The sequence below is a fragment of the Borostomias antarcticus genome (genome assembly GCF_949987555.1).
Source record: "Borostomias antarcticus genome assembly, chromosome: 3".
Lineage (NCBI taxonomy): Eukaryota > Metazoa > Chordata > Actinopteri > Stomiiformes > Stomiidae > Borostomias > Borostomias antarcticus.
In genome coordinates, this window is record NC_140236.1 from 815467 (window position 1) to 834023 (window position 18557).

Sequence of the window (18557 nt, forward strand, 5' to 3'; positions counted from 1 at the left end):
ACGTGCATTTCAACCGTCACTGATTTTTATATCCAGACCAGGTTCTTTACATTACAGCAGGCGCTTTCATAGCAGACGCTTTTATCCAAAGCGACTAACAATAATAGCATTTAACGTAGGTAAAGCCAATGTTCTACTACTCACCAGAACTCACAAGTGCATCTTCTCTCTAAAACAAGTGACTAAGAGCATAATCTAGTGCTGAAGGCAAAGTGCAAGAATAGCAATCTAAAATACACTAGGTGCTTAAGAGGGAGGATCACTTTACCGTAATGTGACTCATGTTGTTCTTCCTCTGTGACAGGCGCTGATAGGAGGTGGTCTGGACTCCCTGGCCGAAGACCCCGCCTTCGTGTCGGTGGCCAAACAGGAGATGGCGGAGGCCATGCGCATGGGCGTGGCCGACATGGAGGACGTGGCCCAGGGCATCCTGAACGGGCGCAGCGGGCGCGTCACCGCCGTCAAGAGGAAGAGGCGTCCCATCCCCATCCCGCCCTCCATCATCACCGCGGCAATGGCACCGGAGTCGGCCGAGGCCGACACCAAAGTCTAGGGCGCCCGTCAATCACGTGCCGTTGTCGGGGGCGATCACGTGACTTTACTTATGATGAGGCTGTGTAGGTGACCTCACATTCGCCTCGTTTGTTGCCGTGGAGACGGAGTAAACCTAGCTAGCGAGGCTGAAGGGTTTAACTGAGCGGTTAGCTCAAGGTTAACATGCTGTTGACTGTTGGTTGATACCTGTGGAAAACTAACTAACAAGGACTTGAAAAAAAAAAAAAAATCATCATGCTCCCATCTCCTCAGTCGCCTGGTTGTCAACAAATAAAAGACTAACTCATGACAGAACACCACAAACCTCTTTCTTTGTATTGTTTTTTTACGGTGGTCGATTCCCACTGAGTGGTGCTACAACCAGACCGTCGGCCATGTTGCTAGCTGAGCCTTAGTGACGGGGGGGGTGTTGTTGTTGCTTGGTGACAGTGACTGTGAGTGTGAGGGGGTCAAGGGTCAGGGGTCTCCATGGACGTGCTGAGGTCAGGGAGGAGACGGAGGACTTTGAACCGTTCAGGTTAATCCTTTGAAAGGGGCTCTCCTGCTGAAAACAGGGTGCAATGACATCAGATGTTTGTTTGACTTGGTTCTTAAAGGTAATGTCCACAGCTGTTAAAGGTGAAGACTTACCGATGATCTTTTTTGTATTTATTTTACACCCGTCTTATTTAATTGAGACTTTCACCACACAGTTCTCCTTGGCTGCTCCCCTCGCTCATCACAGGGTCAGTTCTCCTTGGCTGCTCCCCTCGCTCATCACAGGGTCAGTTCTCCTTGGCTGCTCCCCTCGCTCATCACAGGCTGGAGCTGTTTTCAAAGGAAGTTTCTTTTTTTATGTGTTGGACATAAGATTGTACTTTAATTTATGAGAATCATTAATTTGTCGATGTTGAGATATGATTATTTAATGGATGTATGTTAAGTATTTGTCTCTTACGTTTCATATTATATTCAGACATTGTTTTTATTTAATTTAAGAAATACAGGTCTTTAGTATGTTTGTCACTGGAGTTCTTGGTAGAGCTGAACACGCTATTGGTTAGTTTGATCAAAGATGGTCCAGGAACCTCCAGAACCATCTCTGGTTTGTATCAGCAGGTACCAGAGCTCAAGTCTTCAGCATACCTGGAGTATGGGGGCTTTAGCTGTGGAGACAAGTTTCACTGGAGAGACTCCGGGGTTCATGAACTTAATGATGCAATTTTGCACTTTTTGTCAGTTTTTTTTCATAGGACTGTAGATCTTATGTTGTGCCTCAATGCAGTCACTCCAACAGGTTCTTAAAGGAGGTCTTATGAGGATAAAAACACACCCTATTCTGTTTTTGTAACCCCCTGGTTTGTCTGGGGGGGTGAAGTGAGATCCTAACCTCCCCACAACAGGCTCAAGTCAATTCCACTGTAGTTCTGCTAGTCCCAGGAAAATAACAGACATGTTCAATGAAACATTTGGAAAACATCCGTCTACTTCCTGAACTGAAATGGAACTAACCCCAAGTGTTACACTGTCCTTTCACTCTTGCAAAATGTTTCTGTCAGACAGCGTTTTACATCAGTGGAAAACCAAATAAATGATCCAAAACACTTCATCCTGTGTTGATTTCATCCTATTATTGATTTCTTCTCTGCAAGTGGATGTTATTTTTGATGAGACCTACGGGAGATATCTGCCATTTTGGGGGAGGGCGAGCACCTTAGTACAACAGGTGAGTACAAAACTCTATGTTCACATTCTGTGTACATAGTAATATAACATAAACCCTCTTCAAAACGTCCTGGTTGGGGTACAAATATCCCAGCAGCACGTGTATAAATATATTACTACCCGAGGGCGAACCCTCAACATAAACACAGCTATATAGATTCATGAAATTGTCTAACAAATTCATCATTCAAAATATTGAATCGTATCATAAAATGCAATATTAAGAAATATCCAAAACTTTGAAATAGTTTGTTTTATTGAATAAAAATAAGCAATGCAATCGAACCATGCCTAACGTCTAATTCAGGACTGCTGTACTCATACATGGAAAACAAGGTCTACTTGTCCCTGTGCTACCAGACGCAAGGGACAAGATGGACACGCCTATAACGCAGTCCCTTAAACAAGACCTACCTGTCCCTGTGCCTCCAGATGCAAGGGACAAGATGGACACGCCTATAACGCAGTCCCTTAAACAAGACCTACCTGTCCCTGTGCCTCCAGATGCAAGGGACAAGATGGACACGCCTATAACGCAGTCCCTTAAATGGGTTTCCTTTCAAGAGAAGTCATACCGGTATGTCTTCCATGATCGCATAATCTCATAACAGTATTTATCCATCCAAGGGTTTTGAAGTGATCCAATGACATCGCAAATGTGTCCACAGTATGTAGCCTCTAGCCTGATAGAGCGTGGATCAGTTATATGTCGCTTTAATGAAAAAGTACAAGCAAGGAAAAAATACAAATAAAAAGAACACTTAAAACACATTGACCAGAAACACGGGAAAGCACTGATTTGAAAAAGGAAAATATTTGCGTAGAAAAGCTTATGAGAAATAAAAGAATTGTTTCATGATGTTTCAATTATGATTCTATAAGCAGGTATTACCAAGACACAACTGAGAAGCCAGAAACAAAGTTTCTCACCAAAGCATGATCTACAATACATAAAACCATCATCATATTAAGCTTCATAGCTTTAAGTCCTGCTTGAAGACATTATAATATTAAAAATTCACAACCGAATTTCAAAAAGGTTTAACTGTATAAATGCACATTTTATTTTATTCAGGTTCTCACCTTCTACAAAAAAGCAATGTTCAGCTGCCCCTCCCCTTTTTAAAAGCCCTAATCCTCTACTCTAACAGTCATAAAAAAATACATAAATGGTTGAAAAACATGATAGCCATGATAGCAAGCAACAACATCTATCTGGTACTGGACACATGTTTCCATGATAAACACGCTATGAAATACATTAGAAATTCATAGACAGCACTAATATGGAGTCCATAGACGGTCCAATCAGAATGCCAGTAAGTGGAGGTTGTTGGTGCCCGTTTAGAGAGTCCTACTCGTTGGGGTTGGGGTTGGCATCTGGGTACGCGGAGAGGTCAAAGGTGAGCACTTTACTGATGACGCAGTCTCCTTGCTGTGGAACGAGAGGACGAACATTCACTTTAGGTTTGGCCTGCGTCAAGTAAACATCACTGTTCATGAGTATACTAAGTTACCTCATCACTGTTCATGAGTATACTAAGTTACCTCATCACTGTTCATGAGTATACTAAGTTACCTCATCACTGTTCATGAGTATACTAAGTTACCTCATCACTGTTCATGAGTATACTAAGTTACCTCATCACTGTTCATGAGTATACTAAGTTACCTCATCACTGTTCATGAGTATACTAAGTTACCTCATCAATGTTCATGAGTGTACTAAGTTACCTCATCACTGTTCATGAGTATACTAAGTTACCTCATCACTGTTCATGAGTATACTAAGTTACCTCATCACTGTTCATGAGTATACTAAGTTACCTCATCACTGTTCATGAGTATACTAAGTTACCTCATCACTGTTCATGAGTATACTAAGTTACCTCATCACTGTTCATGAGTGTACTAAGTTACCTCATCACTGTTCATGAGTATACTAAGTTACCTCATCACTGTTCATGAGTGTACTAAGTTACCTCATCACTGTTCATATGTATACTAACTTAAAGGACCATACCAGTCTAAATATGATTTGATGTCCTTAAACTAGTCACCCAACGTATATTACATTACCACAATAAATTTTCCGAAGCAAAGCTCACGTTAAAAAAATATTTGCATTTTCGCGTTTTACTCACATTTCAAAAGTTGAACGTAATGGCTTTTATGGTATTTTTAAATCTTTCCCTCATTGCGTTGACAAACGCACCCAGTTAGTTTCAAATCATTTTCAGTAGTTTTTATTTTATATTATTTTCGTTTGAATCCGTTTAACTCCTGCGCTATATTCTCTAATCAAGCTACGCTAGATTCTCTACCCAGCATTCCTAGCAACGGCTACCATGTAAACAGGAAGAAGAGAGACCGTTGGCGTAGGCTACCCAAAGAGGGTTAAAACGAAAATAACTACAGAAAATTATTTTAAATTATTTTAAATTTTCTGTAATAACTGCAGAAAATTATTTGAAACCGCTGATCGACATTCCTCATTCTATTATGTGATGAGTAGTTTGCTAGAACCCCCACCTCTGGGTAAACCCCGATGAGAGAGTCTGCCTTGGTGTAGAACTCCTCCTTCAGCGAGATGACGATGGCCTGGAAGTTCATGACTGACTGGTCCTTGATGTAGTTGGCCACCTGCACAAAACAAAACAAAACACATTACAAAGCTGTCATTCTACAGGAACATTTACATCCACTGTATATACTAGTAGTTAAAGCATTGAGAGTACAGGCCACACAGGTGAATCTCAGAAAATTAGGAAAAAAAAAGTGGAATGTATATTATTTTGCGTAATATAATTCAAAAAGTGAAACTTTCATATATTATAGATTCATTACACATGTAGTGAAATATTTCAAGGCTGATTGCCTCCATGTCACGCTCCACATTGATGCAGTAATTTGTGCAAAAGGAGCCCCGACCAAGTATTCAGTGTATAAATGAACATACTGAACATACTGTACAATCATAAAGATTAAAACAAAAAAGGCTTGAAATATTTAACTTTGTGTAAAAGATCTAGAATACATGAAAGATTCACCGTTTGAATTAAATTACGGAAAATGTACTTAATCACAATGTTCAGATTTTCTGAGATGCCCCTGTATACAGACGACGCCTACCTTGCCAATGTTGGTGTTGTCCAGGGCGGCGTCGATCTCGTCCAGGACAAAGAACGGCGCAGGCTTGTAGCTGAGGGAGACGACAGGATATCAGGAAGAGAAGAGAACATCACGCTGCTCATAACCTATAATAACCAACTGTGTTACGTGAGGAGGGAGGGTTTGTCAAAGAGACCACCACAAACCCGAATTGCGAATTGAGTCTGGCGAAGCCAAGCTAACACCATCGTTGTTGGTCTACCACTTCCTCCTTGTAGGTCTCTCTTCCTCCTCCCTCTCAACTCTCTCCTCCCCCCTTGTAAGTCTCTCCTGCTCCTCCCTTGTAAGTCTCTCCTCCTCCTCCTTGCTACGTCTCTCCTCCTCCTTCCTTGTAAGTCTCTCCTCCTCCTTCCTTGTAAGTCTCTCCTCCTCCTTGTCTCTCCTCCTCCTCCCTTGTCTCTCCTCCTCCCCCCTTGTAAGTCTCTCCTCCTCCCCCCTTGTCTCTCCTCCTCCCGGCTACGTCTCTCCTCCTCCTTCCTTGTAAGTCTCTCCTCCTCCCCCCTTGTAAGTCTCTCCTCCTCCTCCCTTGTCTCTCCTCCTCCCGGCTACGTCTCTCCTCCTCCCCCCTTGTAAGTCTCCCCTCCTCCTCCCTTGTCTCTCCTCCTCCCTGCTACGTCTCTCCTCCTCCCCCCGTGTAAGTCTCTCCCCCCTGCTAGGTCTCTCTCCCTCACCTGTGGATGGCGAACAGCAGGGCCAGGGCGGCCACGGTCTTCTCCCCTCCTGACAGGTTGTCCATGGGGCGGAACCTCTTCCCGGGGGCCACGCAGTTATAGTTGATCCCATCCAGGTAGGGTTCCTCAGGGTTCTCTGGCCCCAGGAAGGCCTGAGAGAGACACACACACACACACACACACACACCACACACAGATACACACACACATAGATACACACACACACACACACACACACACACACACACACACACACACACACACACACACACACACACACACACACACACAGACACAGACACAGACACAGACACACACACACACACACACACACACACACACACACAGACACAGACACACACAGACACACACAGACACACACAGACACACGGACACGCATCAACCAACTGCCATCCAGAAAGCAGTCCATCCAGCCTCTAACAACATCACACCCCTCTGATGAAAGAGCCCAGTGTGTTCATGAGATGAACTGCAGGGGGTCAAATGTACAGATTCACAGTGGAAGGACAGCTGTGCATGACTGTGTTGTACGGTGTTACCATGTGCGTGTGTGTGCGTGCACCTGTGTGTTGCCATGTTTGTGTGCGTGTGTGTGCCTGTGTGTTGCCATGTTCATGTGTGTGTGTGTGTGCCTGTGTGTTGCAATGTTCATGTGCGTGTGTGTGCTCCTGTGTGTTACCACGTTCATGCGTGTGTGTGTGTGCCTGTGTGTTACCATGTTCATGTGCATGCGTGTGCATTGCCATGTTCATGTGCGTGTGTGTGACCATGTCCATGTGTGTGTGTGCGCCTGTGTGTTGCCATGTCCATGTGTGTGTGTGCGCCTGTGTGTTACCATGTGCATGTGTGTGTGTGCGCCCGTGTGTGACCATGTCCATGTGTGTGTGTACCTGGGCGCTGCTGTTGCGTGAGAGAGCCTTGTAGATCTCGTCGATGTTGGTGGCCACGGACTCGAAGCAGGCGTTGAAGCGGTCGAACCTCTCCTTCTTGATCTGCTCAAACGCCTGCTTGGCCTTCTTAGCTCTCTTCCGGGCCGCCTCGAACTCTGGAACACAGAACCAACTACAACCATGAGACACTACTGATAGAACCAACTAGAACCATGAGACACTACTGACAGAACCAACTAGAACCATGAGACACTACTGATAGAACCAACTAGAACCATGAGACATTACTGACAGAACCAACTAGAACCATGAGACACTACTGATAGAACCAACTAGAACCATGAGACACTACTGACAGAACCAACTAGAACCATGAGACACTACTGACAGAACCAACTAGAACTATGAGACACTACTGGCAGAACAAACTAGAACCATGAGACACTACTGACAGAACCAACTAGAACCATGACACTACTGACAGAACCAACTAGAACCATGAGACACTACTGACAGAACCAAGTAGAACCATGAGACAGTACTGACAGAACCAACTAGAACTATGAGACACTACTAACAGAACCAACTAGAACCATGAGACACTACAGACAGAACCAACTAGAACCATGAGACACTACTGACAGAACAAACTAGAACCATGAGACAGAACCAAGTAGAACCATGACACGTTACAAACAGAACCGGCCAGAACAGAACCCTGGGACACTGAGGTGACGTCTGTTCAGTATACTACTGCACGCCTGAGTAGATGGAGTAGGAAATACACATGTCCCTTAATCTCTCTCCTCTAATCCCCCTCTCCTCCCTCCTCTCCTCCTCTCATAGCTGCCTTCCCTCTCCTCCTCTCTCCATCCTTGACCCCGCCCTCCTCTTCCTCTCACAGCTGTCTTCCCTCTCATCCCCCTCTCTCCTCCCTCCTCATCTCCTCCTCTCCCTCCTCCTCATCTCCTCCTCTCCTCTCACAGCTGTCTTCCCTCTCCTCCCCCTCTCTCCTCCTCATCTCCTCCTCTCCTCTCACAGCTGTCTTCCCTCTCATCCCCCTCTCTCCTCCCTCCTCATCTCCTCCTCTCCCTCCTCCTCATCTCCTCCTCTCCTCTCACAGCTGTCTTCCCTCTCCTCCCCCTCTCTCCTCCTCATCTCCTCCTCTCCTCTCACAGCTGTCTTCCCTCTCATCCCCCTCTCTCCTCCCTCCTCATCTCCTCCTCTCCCTCCTCCTCATCTCCTCCTCTCCTCTCACAGCTGTCTTCCCTCTCATCCCCCTCTCTCCTCCCTCCTCATCTCCTCCTCTCCCTCCTCCTCATCTCCTCCTCTCCTCTCACAGCTGTCTTCCCTCTCATCCCCCTCTCTCCTCCCTCCTCATCTCCTCCTCTTCCTCCTCCTCATCTCCTCCTCTCCTCTCACAGCTGCCTTCCCTCTCCTCCTCTCTCCATCCTTGACCCCTCCCTCCTCCTCCTCCTCCTCACCATCGCTGGTCTCCTGGAACTTGTCCCAGAAATCTCTCTCCTCTAATCCCCCTCTCTCCTCCCTCCTCCTCCTCTCCTCTCACAGCTGTCTTCCCTTTTCTCCTCCTCCTCCTCCTCCTCTCCTCTCACAGCTGTCTTCCCTCTCCCCTCCCTCCCTCCTCTCTCCTCCTCCTCCTCCTCCTCCCTCCTCCTCCTCCTCCTCCTCACCGTCGCTGGTCTCCTGGAACTTGTCCCTGACGCTCTCTAGTTTCTCCATGGCCTTCATGTTTGGGGCGCTGATCCTCTGCAGGATGCTCTGCTGCTCGTTCAGACGCTGCTGCAGCTGGTTCATCTCCCCCTTGATCTCGTCCTCCGTCAGGGTGTCCTGGGGCGCACACACACACACATACACGCACGTACACACACACACACACACACAACCACACGCACACACACAAACACACACACAACCACGCACGCACGCACACACACACGCACACACACACACACACACACACGCACGCACACGCACACACACACACACGCACACACACACGTACACGCACACACACACACACAACCACACACACGCACACACACACACAACCACGCACGCACGCACGCACACACACACAGAGAGAGGGTTTGAGAGTATAGATGGTACCTGAGAGAGAGGGTTTGAGAGTATAGACGGTACCTGAGAGAGAGGGTTTGAGAGTATAGACGGTACCTGAGAGAGAGGGTTTGAGAGTATAGACGGTACCTGAGAGAGAGGGTTTGAGAGTATAGACGGTACCTGAGAGAGAGGGTTTGAGAGTATAGACGGTACCTGAGAGAGAGGGTTTGAGAGTATAGATGGTACCTCACCAGGGTTTGAGAGTATAGATGGTACCTGAGAGAGAGGGTTTGAGAGTATAGATGGTACCTGAGAGAGAGGGTTTGGGAGTATAGATGGTACCTGAGAGAGAGGGTTTGAGAGTATAGACGGTACCTGAGAGAGAGGGTTTGAGAGTATAGATGGTACCTCACCAGGGTTTGGGAGTATAGATGGTACCTGAGAGAGAGGGTTTGGGAGTATAGATGGTACCTGAGAGAGAGGGTTTGAGAGTATAGATGGTACCTGACCAGGGTTTGAGAGTATAGATGGTACCTGAGAGAGAGGGTTTGGGAGTATAGATGGTACCTGAGAGAGAGGGTTTGAGAGTATAGATGGTACCTGAGAGAGAGGGTTTGGGAGTATAGATGGTACCTGAGAGAGAGGGTTTGAGAGTATAGACGGTACCTGAGAGAGAGGGTTTGACAGTATAGATGGTACCTGAGAGAGAGGGTTTGAGAGTATAGATGGTACCTGAGAGAGAGGGTTTGAGAGTATAGATGGTACCTGAGAGAGAGGGTTTGAGAGTATAGATGGTACCTGAGAGAGAGGGTTTGAGAGTATAGATGGTACCTGAGAGAGAGGGTTTGAGAGTATAGATGGTACCTCACCAGGGTTTGAGAGTATAGATGGTACCTGAGAGAGAGGGTTTGAGAGTATAGATGGTACCTGACCAGGGTTTGAGAGTATAGATGGTACCTCACCAGGGTTTGAGAGTATAGATGGTACCTCACCAGGGTTTGAGAGTATAGATGTTTCCTACCTTGAGGTCCTCAGTCAGGATGCTGTAGTCGATCTCTATGAGGGCCTCCTTGGCCAGGACCGTGCTGGACGTCTTCTGACTGCTGCTTGACTCCTCGGCCTGGGAGCTCCCCTACACAGGGAGGAGGAGGGAGGAGGGAGGGAGAGAGAGGGGGAGAGAGAGAGAGAGAGAGAGAGAGAGAGAGAGAGGAAGAGAGAGAGAGAGAGAGAGAGAGAGAGAGACAGAGAGAGAGAGAGAGAGAGAGGGAGAGAGAGAGAGAGAGAGAGAGAGAGAGAGAGAGAGAGAGAGAGAGAGAGAGAGAGAGAGGAGAGAGAGACAGAGCGTGTGACAGAGCGTTCACAATAGAAAATTTACAATAGGAGCACATGTAAGTAGTGTGTGCGTGTGTGTGTGTACCATGGACTACATTAGCCAGGGAGAGGTACACACAAACACACACACACACACACACACACACACACACACACACACACACACTACCACCATGGACGACATCAGCCAGACAGGTACACACACACACACTCCTCTCCCTGGCTGATGTGGTCCATGGTGGTAGTGTGTGTGTGTGTGTGTGTGTGTGTGTACCTCTCCCTGGCTGATGACATCCATGGTCCCAGAGCGCAGCGGCAGTCTGATGTCCTGCATCTTGCACGCCTGCAGCAGGTTGTGACGGTCGCTGCGCTTCTGCTCCAGCTTGGTCTCGATGGCCGTCACCTCCTTCTGGAGCTGGGTGAGCTCCCTGAAACACACACACACACACGCACGCACACGCACACGCGCGCACACACACACACACGCAACTGGTCACACACCGAGGTATTTTGCAATGCTAGAATCTGCAAGGCTACCTTCACATCATTTACATTGTGTTGCCTCTGTGTATGAAATGCGCTATACACAAATAAAGTTTGATTTGATTTCATTTAAGCCTTAAGCAACGTCTACGACATGTTTTTATAGAAAAGTGTGTGTGTGTGTGTGTGTGTGTGTGTGTGTGTGCGTGTGATTGTTTGGGCCGGGCGCTCACTTGTTGGCCCCGCCCAGTTTCTTGCGTATCTCCTCCATCTCGTGGTTCTTGTCGTTGACCTCGGACTTCTTGGTGAGGTGCTGGTTCTTCAGGTCCTGAAGCTGGGCCATGGTCTCATCGATGATCTTCATGTGTCTGTGCTCCTCCTGGAGAGGGAGGGAGGGAGGAAGGGAGGGAGGGAGAGGGAGAGAAGGAAAGAGTCAGTTGTATCTCAATGCCCAGCTTCAAACAGGAATACACACTTCCCGTATTTCAAACTAGTGATTCTACCTGCAGAACAAAAACACGGATTGAAAGCAACGTTCTCTCGTCCTCCGTCTGTTTACCTTCTTCAGTCTCTCTATCTCGCTCTCGTCCTTCTTCACCGTCTGCTCCCACATCGTGACCTTCTCCTGGTCCTCCTTCAGCTGGTTCTTCTCATAGTCCAGCTGGATGCCCAGACGAGTCTTCTGGGTCTCAAACTCCAGGCTGCCCCAAACAAACATGGAGGACGGGTTAGCATTAGCCACAGAGACAGGGTTAGCATTAGCCACACAGAGAGAGGGTTAGCATTAGCCACAGAGACAGGGTTAGCATTAGCCACAGAGACAGGGTTAGCATTAGCCACACAGAGACAGGGTTAGCATTAGCCACACAGAGACAGGGTTAGCATTAGCCACACAGAGAGAGGGTTAGCATTAGCCACACAGAGAGAGGGTTAGCATTAGCCACACAGAGAGAGGGTTAGCATTAGCCACACAGAGACAGGGTTAGCATTAGCCACACAGAGAGAGGGTTAGCATTAGCCACACAGAGACAGGGTTAGCATTAGCAGACGTACCGTTTCTTGGCGATCTCGTTCTGCCTCTTGACCTTCTCCTCCTCGAACTCCCGGATGTTCCTCACGCTGATCTCCTTGCAGAACTCCACAAACACCTCGTCCTCCACCTGGCACACGATTTCACATTGACAAAAATGATGGCGGTTCAATGATGACTGTGAATGAATTTCAAGTCTCAACAAAGTGTTGTTTTCCTACTTGACTGTTGTTCTAAACTTTGTAGTTCGTTCTCATAGATCAGTCTGTTAGAACTACAAATTCTTCCCTGTGTGACATCACTTCCCTGTCCTCTTCATCCTGAAACTATGTCACTTCCTTTTTCACTGTATAACCTATCGACCTCGTCCTCATGTGAACTCACTCTGCCGGGATTCACTTCCTGTGCCGAGTCCGACTCTGCAGAATCGTAACAGAATAAACCTATTGCCTTTGTTTAAAACCAGCTTGACCGACCACTCAGCGTGTTCTTAGAAATCTAAACTAAACCAAGTAAGATTTTCATTTACATGACTTGAGCTTAAAGTCTCTAATTCTACGTCACGTGTTCTACGTCAGGTGGAATTCCGTCCGTGCGCTGCGGTCCTCACCAGGTTCATGCGGTCCCTGAGGTCTGTGATCTCCTTCTCACGTGATTGGATGATCCTCTTGATGTCGTTGATGCGAGGGCCGAAGTTCGCCAGCTCGCTCTCCAGCTTGGACTTCTCCTACAGGCGTGGGGGGGAAACGCTTCCGTCAGTCTAAAGACGCTAGTTCCCTTCAGCCGTGTGACCATCTGGCCTGTCCCAGGTCCGCGGGGCGGCCGCGCCCTTCCTACCTGCATGTTGAGGGACAGGTGGCGGGTCTTGGTCTGCTCCAGGTCACTCTGGGAATACTTGAGCCTCATCTGGAGGCCGTGGGCCTGGGACTGCACCTGGCGCAGCTCCGCCTCCTTTCTCTTCGCCTTCATTTGCTCCTGTACTCAGAGAAAGGCATCGTGGGAATTGTAGTTTTTTCACCTCTATTAATATTCTTCCATTACTGAAAAAGCTCTGTGACTTAGCTTTCCGACTACCCTTCAAATGTGGCGTCTGACAGCGTTTCACCCCAGTAGTCCAGCAGCAGGAGCGTAGCTCAGACCTGCGTGAGCGTTTTACCTTCAGCTCCTCCGTGAGTTTCTCCTTCTTGTCCTTCAGCTTGTCCACGGCCTTCTCGTCCCAGCGCCGGGCCTTGGCCTTCAGGTCGCTGGCCCCGCCAGAGATCACGCCAGACTTCTGGAACAGGGTGCCGTCTAGAGCCACGGTCTGGGAGACGGGTAGAAGGTAGAGAAAGTAAATATTTATAGGTTCCAAGCGACGGTTTGTGTATTTTGTCATTTTATTCCACCCAAATATCTTGTTGATAAGGTTCCACAAACTAAAATCAGACTAGATCTGTGTGTGTGTGTGTGTGTATGTGTGTGTGTGTGTGTGTGCGTGTAAGGATATGTAAAGCACGTTAAGTTCAGATATCTAATGTGTGGAGTGTGTGTAAGGATATGTTAAGTACATAAAGTAAGGATATCTAATGTGTGTGTGTGTGTGTGTGTGTGTAAGGATATATAAAGTACGTAACGTTCGGATATCTAGTGTGTGTGTGTGTGTGTGTGTGTGTAAGGATATATAAAGTACGTAACGTTCGGATATCTAGTGTGTGTGTGTGTGTGTGTGTGTGTGTGTGTGTGTGAGTGTGTGTGTGCGCGTGTGAGTGTGTGTGTACCTTGTGTCTGTAGGGTCCCCCGAAGGCGATCCTGCGCGCGTCCTCCACGTTGTCACACACCAGCGCGTTCCCGCAGGCGTACTGCAGCGCCTTCTTGATGTGCGGCGGCTCGTAGCGAATCACGTCGATCACCAGCTTGGCCCCGCGCAGCTCACGCAGCTTCTCATCTGTGGGCTTGACCTGGGACACACACACGCGCACGCAACGCACACACGCAACACACACGCGCAACACACACGCGCAACACACACGCGCAACACACACGCAACACGCACACGCACGCACCACACACGCAACACACGCACGCAACACACACACACGCACGCACGCAACACACACACACGCACGCAACACACGCACGCAACACACACACACACGCGCAGGCACGCACACACACACACACGCACGCAACACACACACGCAACACACACACACAACACACGCAACACACACACACACACAACACACGCACGCAACACACGCGCAACACACACACACACACAAACAAACACACACACGTCAGGTCTTGACCCTTGTCATTAGGCACCATTGTTAAAACAAAATATTTGATCATTTTGTAATATTAAACAGAATTTCCTCCCCCAGACAAGACCCCCCCCCCCCCCCCCCCCCGTTCTTCTTTATGAAGACTAGTGTGTGACGGCCAGCGTAACCCTGGAGACGTGGGCGTGTCCGGCTCGTACCTCCAGGTAGTCGAGGGGCAGGAAGGTCTCGGGCTCCCCTCTCTGCTCCTTGATGTACTGGATGCAGTCTCGGCCCGTCTTCTCTGAGTCCACGATGATGGCGTCCATGTTCTTCCCCAGCACCTTGGTGACGGCGATCTGGTACTTCTTCTGCGTGGGCTGGCACAGGTCGATCAGACGGCCATACTGGGGGGGCAGAAAGAGAGAGGTGAGGATGGGCTGCTGTAGCTGTAGCTGCTCTATCCTGGCTGCTCTGTCTCAGCTGCTCTATGAACATGGCCGCCGTCGTACCACAGATCCAGGGTACAGCCTCTTGATGCTCTCCATGATCTCGGCCTTGCGCTGCTGCCGGCTGTTCTCCTGCCGGTCGATCCTGGCGTCGCCGAGCTGCTCCATCACCTGGGGGGGTCAGAGACGGGGGTCAGAGACGGGGTCAGAGACGGGGGTCAGAGACGGGGGTCAGAGACGGGTCAGAGAAAAGACTAGGGGTCCAAAACCTCTGTGGGCTTCAGGAATGCTTGTGTGAAAACTGAAGAGCTCCTCCTGGTTTTTGTGTATAGAGTAGTAAAGTGTAGTTGTAATATCACCTGGTTTTTGTGTATAGAGTAGTAAAGTGTAGTTGTAATATCACCTGGTTTTTGTGTATAGAGTAGTAAAGTGTAGTTGTAATATCACCTGGTTTTTGTGTATAGAGTAGTATGGTGTAGTTGTAGTATATCACCTGGTTTTTGTGTATAGAGTAGTATGGTGTAGTTGACGTATATCACCTGGTTTTTGTGTATAGAGTAGTATGGTGTAGTTGTAGTATATCACCTGGTTTTTGTGTATAGAGTAGTATGGTGTAGTTGTGGTATATCACCTGGTTTTTGTGTATAGAGTAGTATGGTGTAGTTGTAGTATATCACCTGGTTTTTGTGTATAGAGTAGTATGGTGTAGTTGTGGTATATCACCTGGTTTTTGTGTATAGAGTAGTATTGTGTAGTTGTAGTATATCACCTGGTTTTTGTGTATAGAGTAGTATGGTGTAGTTGACGTATATCACCTGGTTTTTGTGTATAGAGTAGTATGGTGTAGTTGTAGCATATCACCTGGTTTTTGTGTATAGAGTAGTATAGTGTAGTTGTAGTATATCACCTGGTTTTTGTGTATAGAGTAGTATAGTGTAGTTGTAGTATATCACCTGGTTTTTGTGTATAGAGTAGTATAGTGTAGTTGTAGTGTATCACCTGGTTTTTGTGTATAGAGTAGTATAGTGTAGTTGTAGTACATCACCTGGTTTTTGTGTATAGGGTAGTATGGTGTAGTTGTAGTATATCACCTGGTTTTTGTGTATAGAGTAGTATGGTGTAGTTGTAGTGTATCACCTGGTTTTTGTGTATAGGGTAGTATGGTGTAGTTGTAGTATATCACCTGGTTTTTGTGTATAGAGTAGTATGGTGTAGTTGTAGTATATCACCTGGTTTTTGTGTATAGAGTAGTATGGTGTAGTTGTAGTATATCACCTGGTTTTGGTGTATAGAGTAGTATGGTGTAGTTGTAGTATATCACCTGGTTTTTGTGTATAGGGTAGTATAGTGTAGTTGTAGTATATCACCTGGTTTTTGTGTATAGAGTAGTATGGTGTAGTTGTAGTGTATCACCTGGTTTTTGTGTATAGGGTAGTATGGTGTAGTTGTAGTATATCACCTGGTTTTTGTGTATAGAGTAGTATGGTGTAGTTGTAGTATATCACCTGGTTTTTGTGTATAGAGTAGTATGGTGTAGTTGTAGTATATCACCTGATTTTGGTGTATAGAGTAGTATGGTGTAGTTGTAGTATATCACCTGGTTTTTGTGTATGGAGTAGTATGGTGTAGTTGTAGTGTATCACCTGGTTTTTGTGTATAGGGTAGTATGGTGTAGTTGTAGTATATCACCTGGTTTTTGTGTATAGAGTAGTATGGTGTAGTTGTAGTATATCACCTGGTTTTTGTGTATAGAGTAGTATGGTGTAGTTGTAGTATATCACCTGGTTTTTGTGTATAGAGTAGTATGGTGTAGTTGTAGTATATCACCTGGTTTTTGTGTATAGAGTAGTATGGTGTAGTTGTAGTTTATCACCTGGTTTTTGTGTATAGAGTAGTATAGTGTAGTTGTAATATCACCTGGTTTTTGTGTATAGAGTAGTATTGTGTAGTTGTAGTTTATCACCTGGTTTTTGTGTATAGAGTAGTATGGTGTAGTTGTAATATCACCTGGTTTTTGTGTATAGAGTAGTATTGTGTAGTTGTAGTTTATCACCTGGTTTTTGTGTATAGAGTACTATAGTGTAGTTGTAATATCACCTGGTTTTTGTGTATAGAGTAGTATTGTGTAGTTGTAGTTTATCACCTGGTTTTTGTGTATAGAGTAGTATGGTGTAGTTGTAATATCACCTGGTTTTTGTGTATAGAGTAGTATGGTGTAGTTGTAGTGTATCACCTGGTTTTTGTGTATAGAGTAGTATAGTGTAGTTGTAATATCACCTGGTTTTTGTGTATAGGGTAGTATGGTGTAGTTGTAGTGTATCACCTGGTTTTTGTGTATAGAGTAGTATAGTGTAGTTGTAGTGTATCACCTGGTTTTTGTGTATAGACTAGTATGGTGTAGTTGTAGTTTATCACCTGGTTTTTGTGTATAGAGTACTATAGTGTAGTTGTAATATCACCTGGTTTTTGTGTATAGAGTAGTATTGTGTAGTTGTAGTTTATCACCTGGTTTTTGTGTATAGAGTAGTATGGTGTAGTTGTAATATCACCTGGTTTTTGTGTATAGAGTAGTATGGTGTAGTTGTAGTATATCACCTGGTTTTTGTGTATAGAGTAGTATAGTGTAGTTGTAGTTTATCACCTGGTTTGTGTGTATAGAGTAGTATAGTGTAGTTGTAGTATATCACCTGGTTTTTGTGTATAGAGTAGTATGGTGTAGTTGTAGTGTATCACCTGGTTTTTGTGTATAGGGTAGTATGGTGTAGTTGTAGTGTATCACCTGGTTTTTGTGTATAGAGTAGTATTGTATATCACCTGGTTCAGCTCCTGGTTGATCTCGTCGATCCTCCTCTTGGCCATCTCCACCTCCTCAGTCAGCTCCTCCTCCATGCGCTTCTGCTCATCCAGAGACTGCCTGACCAATCACAGGACAGGATATACTGAGCGACTGGAGTCATGTGACCATGCTAAACCAATGATCAAACACTAGGTAGATCTGTACGTGGCTACGATAAAAAAAACAAAACACAAAAACCAGCGTAGATATTTTTTAGAATAGAATTTCCCCACGGTGAAACATGTGATTAAAGAAGGCCATTACTTGCTAGTGGAAATGTAGTCCTCCAGCTTCTCAATACGTTTCTGGTTCTCCTCAATCTCACGGATCTTCTGCTTGATCTTGGCCTGGAAGGAGGTAGACATGGCAAATGTTCTCATCTCCTCTGTCACCCAACAACAAGGAGCACCACCACCACCACCACCACCATCCTCCTCCTCTTCCTCCTCCCCCTCTCCTCCTCCTCCTCCCCCTCCTCCTCTCCCTCCTCCTCCTCCTCCTCCCCCTCCTCCTCCCCCCCCCCTCCTCCTCCTCTCCCTCCTCCTCCTCCCCCCCCTCCTCCTCCTCTCCCTCCTCCTCTCCCTCCTCCTCCTCCTCACCTCAGTCTCCACTTTCTTCCTCTCCTCCAGGTCCAGGCGATCCTGGTCGGCCTTCTGGTCGCGGTTGAACTTCTCCAGCTCCTGGGCCAGTGTGGCCGCCCTCTTACTGGCCTCCTCCTTCAGACGGTGGTACTGCTTCACCTGTGGGCGGAGGAGGAGATATGAGGAGGGAGATATGAGGGGGGGAGATATGAGGGAGGGAGATATGATGGGGGGGAGATATAAGGGGGGAGGATATGAGGGCCAGGTGTCATTCTGTCTGATAACAGAGGAACCAAAGCTACATGTTACAGAACGGTTTTGCCCTCTCTTGCAAGTTGTAGAGAGACGACAGTCTGTCCAGGTTGGAATTTGAACCAGCAACCTTCCCACAATGCACCATCCTTCAGAGGCTGCAGCACTTCGAAATAACACAGCCACCGACACCATAACCCTCACACGGGATGTTAACAGTTAATCGACTATCGATTAATTGCCGATAAGAATTTACTCGAGTA

The 18557-nt window shown here is 46.8% G+C and overlaps 2 protein-coding genes across 2 annotated transcripts in view; one reads left to right on the forward strand and one right to left on the reverse strand.

The window, feature by feature from the left end:
• LOC311329935 (dihydropyridine-sensitive L-type skeletal muscle calcium channel subunit alpha-1-like) overlaps positions 1-553 on the forward strand; it is a gene marked incomplete at both ends in the record, with an annotated part of 45380 nt that extends 44827 nt beyond the window's left edge. Inside the window, one exon of the mRNA XM_084461887.1 lies at positions 305-553. Within this exon, the coding sequence (XP_084318013.1) occupies positions 305-553 (249 nt within the window). The remainder of the gene's footprint in view (positions 1-304) is intronic.
• Positions 554-2539: 1986 nt separating this feature from the next.
• LOC311329826 (structural maintenance of chromosomes protein 1A) overlaps positions 2540-18557 on the reverse strand; it is a 22271-nt gene continuing 6253 nt past the window's right edge. The window contains exons 7-26 of the mRNA XM_084461755.1: positions 18061-18201; positions 17726-17808; positions 17440-17539; positions 14689-14796; positions 14398-14583; positions 13694-13873; positions 13093-13239; positions 12774-12911; positions 12547-12663; positions 11960-12066; positions 11466-11607; positions 11140-11285; positions 10698-10851; positions 10113-10223; positions 8704-8860; positions 7013-7167; positions 6102-6253; positions 5392-5461; positions 4792-4902; positions 2540-3694 (exon numbers count right to left, since the gene is read on the reverse strand). Coding sequence (XP_084317881.1) covers positions 3614-3694; positions 4792-4902; positions 5392-5461; positions 6102-6253; positions 7013-7167; positions 8704-8860; positions 10113-10223; positions 10698-10851; positions 11140-11285; positions 11466-11607; positions 11960-12066; positions 12547-12663; positions 12774-12911; positions 13093-13239; positions 13694-13873; positions 14398-14583; positions 14689-14796; positions 17440-17539; positions 17726-17808; positions 18061-18201 — 2586 coding nt within the window. The 3' untranslated portion in view covers positions 2540-3613. The remainder of the gene's footprint in view (positions 3695-4791; positions 4903-5391; positions 5462-6101; positions 6254-7012; positions 7168-8703; positions 8861-10112; positions 10224-10697; positions 10852-11139; positions 11286-11465; positions 11608-11959; positions 12067-12546; positions 12664-12773; positions 12912-13092; positions 13240-13693; positions 13874-14397; positions 14584-14688; positions 14797-17439; positions 17540-17725; positions 17809-18060; positions 18202-18557) is intronic.